The sequence below is a fragment of the Polistes canadensis genome, unplaced genomic scaffold (genome assembly GCF_001313835.1).
Source record: "Polistes canadensis isolate GaletaPanama2010 unplaced genomic scaffold, ASM131383v1 scaffold_151, whole genome shotgun sequence".
NCBI lineage: Eukaryota > Metazoa > Arthropoda > Insecta > Hymenoptera > Vespidae > Polistes > Polistes canadensis.
This window is the reverse complement of record NW_014569698.1, coordinates 50,202-54,022: the sequence shown is the minus strand read 5'-3', so window position 1 is coordinate 54,022 and position 3,821 is coordinate 50,202. Positions and strand designations below refer to the sequence as shown.

At 24.9% G+C, this 3,821-nt stretch overlaps 1 protein-coding gene across 1 annotated transcript; it reads right to left on the bottom strand.

Annotated features, from left to right (window-relative positions):
• Positions 1 to 959: 959 nt before the first annotated feature.
• Positions 960 to 3,537, bottom strand: LOC106788717 (circadian clock-controlled protein-like). Its single transcript, XM_014752207.1, has 5 exons — positions 3,397 to 3,537; positions 2,297 to 2,389; positions 1,936 to 2,202; positions 1,516 to 1,674; positions 960 to 1,354 (listed from the first exon to the last, which is right to left on the bottom strand). Exons 1-5 carry the CDS (start codon positions 3,482 to 3,484, stop codon positions 1,200 to 1,202), a joined length of 762 nt encoding a protein of 253 aa, XP_014607693.1. The 5' UTR covers positions 3,485 to 3,537; the 3' UTR covers positions 960 to 1,199.
• Positions 3,538 to 3,821: the final 284 nt, after the last annotated feature.

Genomic DNA, 3,821 nt, shown 5'->3' with positions numbered 1-3,821 from the left:
TTTTTTTATTCATTTTTTTTTTTTATATGAACGAGTAAAGAAATAATGCTTTCTTTCTTTTTTTTTTTACAGCCGAGGCAACTAATTTATTCTTACGAGAAAATGGACAGGAAGTTTTGAAAGCTATGGAGCCACAACTGAAAAGAAAACTATCAGTTTTATTTGCAGGAATTGTCAATCAACTATTACGTCATGTACCTGTCGAGACATTCTTATTACCTTGAGAACAATCTTTTTATTTCCTAATATTTCTTTTTTTTTCTTTTTTTTTCTTTTTTTCTTTCGTAATATTTGTATAGAAAAAGAACCTTCCCCCTCCCCCAAAATATGGAACGATATTATTTTATAATATTTTTTTTTTATATATATATATATATCATTGAACGTTTTTTTTACGAATTTCTAATGAAAATATTGTACGAATTTTTTGTTATTCGATATTTATTTTTTTTTTTCTTTTTTTTTTTTTATATGTTTCTTCTAAAAAGTTTTTACACATTCTTTCAAATTATTTCTTTTGTTTTTTGACTCGTCGAATTGTATTATTCCGCATTTATTTTATTATTATTTTATCGATGACAATGAAAAGAAAAAAGAAATAACAGAAGGAAAAATATTATTGAGAAATGTGAAAATATAATTTTTTAGAAAGATTTGAGAAAGGGAGGAAAAAGAGAAATAATAATAATAATCGATGAATATTTTTATAATACTTTTTTTTTCTTCTTCTTATAATAATATAATAAAACACGTTTTCAAGACTTACAATTAATGCGAAAAATATTCTACGAGGATAACTGTTAACATAGTTATATTGTCTACATCAATATTCGGATACTTCAGTATAATAACGTGTACGATAGTACTCGCTTACTTTCACAGTATATAAAAATGTCGATAATATATCATATAAAATTTATATGTATATATATATTATTTATATATATATATATATAAAGAGATACTTTCTCCTATCATTATTTTTATGTATTCAAAAGAAAAAACTAACGACACACACAAACAATAGTAATTTCATTACCTTCGTACGAGTATGCATGAAATTCTTAAAAAATAATGTGTTTATTTCTACCACCAACTTTTACGTTCTTACGTTCGCGAATACATTAATTTTTATTATTTGTATGATTATCATTATAAAAAAAAAAACGTAAGAAGTAGTAATAGAAACAAAGTTTTTTTTATGAAGTAGGAAAGACTTCGTTGAAGGAAAGTTTAGAAAAGAAATGATTTAATATAGGAGAGTATTTTTTGTTCCATACATCTTCTACGAATGGAAGCATTCCACGGTATATAGTTGGCCAAAATTCATTTATAAAATTCAATAAAACTTTGGCTGAAAATAAATCAATAAATAAATAAATAAATAAATAAATAATAATAATATACAATATATAAAAAGAGAGCTGAGGAAGTTGAAAAATTAAAAATAATAATAATAATAATGATAATAATGAATAATTTTTATAAACAAAAAAGCATAATATTCATACTTACATAGTTCAGGGTTGCCATTGAAGAAATTATCAGCCCATACTTTTAATTTACGTATTTGAGGTCTTGGACGATATTCTTCAATTATCCATCTATCATTTTTGACCGGACCAGATATAAACCAGGTTACTTTTATGTCTTCTGCACTAACATTAAATTGACCTAACGAGATGGAGATAATAATTATTAGAATTATTTTTAATGTCATTTATAATATATGTGGTGTTTATATTGTTTATATTTAAAGAAAGTTTTCCTCCCCGATTTTTTTTTTTCGAAATTTATGATTCTCAATGAAATAAAAAATCCAACGTATTTGAAAATAATTTGATTAGATCGAATTTTTATATTATCGACATGGATTCATTTTCCTAAGTTATTTCTATTTAAAAATATTCACTTGTTTCGTTGTGTGAAAATTACCTTCTCCATTGAGTTTGAAATTGACCAAATTAGCATCAATATTAAAATGTCCTTCAGCAAGACCTTTAGGCATAGATAAGTCGACTTCTAATTTAAATCTATCACCAGTGTATTCAGGTCTTACGGCCAAAAATTTCATATTCTTGAAACCATAATAATAAATATCCTTAGTACTTATTTTCCCATGAAGTTCATTACTTCCAAATTCAAATAAACTATACTCGTCGTAGAAAGGATCTAAAGGAGGCATATCAAACTCGGGAATACCTAAAATTACATTTTTCAAATTAAACATATCTTTATATCTCTTATTTTAAATATGGTAAGAGAAAACAAATAGAGAAAAAAATCTTTTAATTACCTTTAACAAATAATGGCCATGATTCTTGACAAGCCAATCTCAAACAGGATGCGAAATCATCTGCATCTCTTTTGCATGTCTTTACTTCAGCAGCTACATACAAATTCAATTTATTAATCGTTATAATTTTTCTTCGTGGTAAAATAATAATTAAATTAATATTTATAATTAGATAAATTGAATTTTTTTGGTAATAGTTTAATCAGATACGAAGAAAAAAAAAAAGAAAAGATAAGAGTAAAAAATTATTATAAAAGATTATGCTATATGAGAATATGTATAATAATCATTTTAAAAGTATTAACAAAGTACAAAATAAAGTCCACAACCGATTAGTACTTAAAAAATATAAATTATAATAATTGTATTTTTATTATATCTCACGTATAGAGATATACAAATACTCTTGCGGAAACAATATTTTTTTATCATTTAAGTTAAATTACATTTTTCTAACGATAAAATACTGAAATCGTAAAAAAAGAAAAAGAACATTTTATAATTTCGAAAGAGACAAACAGAACAAAGAAAAATGTTTAACCCTTTGGGTACGGATTTGTTTGAGAAAATATTTGCATGTGGAACGGACATAATTTTTGGTTGCTTCGATTAGTATGTAAAAGCAATACATTTTACGTAAGAATTTATTTATTTCTAAAATATTGGTGACATATGTATATAGTATTAAAATGTCTTCAAGTAATCGCTGCCAAATGACATGGTGAATGAAAAACAAATGAATGACGATTCTCAGACGTTAAATGTACCCAAGAGTTTAATTTTCGGTTTGACGTTTTAAACACGTCATCCGCTGCTAAGAGAAAAAAGTGAATGACGTATCTCAGATGTCAAATGTACCCAAAGGATTAATTGGAAAAAATAAGTGTCAAAATAAAAAAAAAGAAAAAAAAAAAAGGGAAAGGAATTGAAAACGTTGTTGAATGATTATTACGAAATAGATATTTTCATATAATAAAAATGATTTATAAATAAATATTTAAAATTAATAGATAATTAAATAAATAAAATTACTGAGAATTATAGAGAGAGAAATAAAAATAATATTGTATTTATATGCGTGTATGTGTTTGTTCACTTACGAAGTTTCAATTGTTGTTCACTGGCAACGAAAACAAATAAATACGCGATCACGACTGCGAAGACGAGACTGAACGATCTCAGCGACATTTTCAAGTCGATTAAAAATCTTCAAGCGAACCTGGGCAATTATAGCTACTCGCTTTATATACCGGTTTCCCATCAAGGACTTGGTGCGCTACAAAATATTGCAAAATGTCATATCATTAAATATAGTAATACGTGAGAGGTAGAGACGAAAAGACCTGACAACGAGTAAAAACTTATAAATTCTTAGAAAGAAATGTTTTTATTCTCTTATCAGAATATAAGTACATTTGTTAATCTATTGATCTACACAAAACAATTTTTTGTTTTCATATAATTTAGGTATATATATATTATTGATGTAATTTATATATTATTTATTTTCTTTTTTATTATTATT

Bases quoted from the DNA above. Each gene is read 5' to 3' on its own strand.
- LOC106788717 (XM_014752207.1), bottom strand. From the start codon at position 3,484: ATGTCGCTGAGATCGTTCAGTCTCGTCTTCGCAGTCGTGATCGCGTAT. The intron at 2,390-3,396 runs GTAAGTGAACAA...ATTTGTATGTAG, and splicing joins TGAACAACAATTGAAACTTC to CTGCTGAAGTAAAGACATGC. The intron at 1,675-1,935 runs GTAATTTTCACA...CCATCTCGTTAG, and splicing joins TTTCAAACTCAATGGAGAAG to GTCAATTTAATGTTAGTGCA.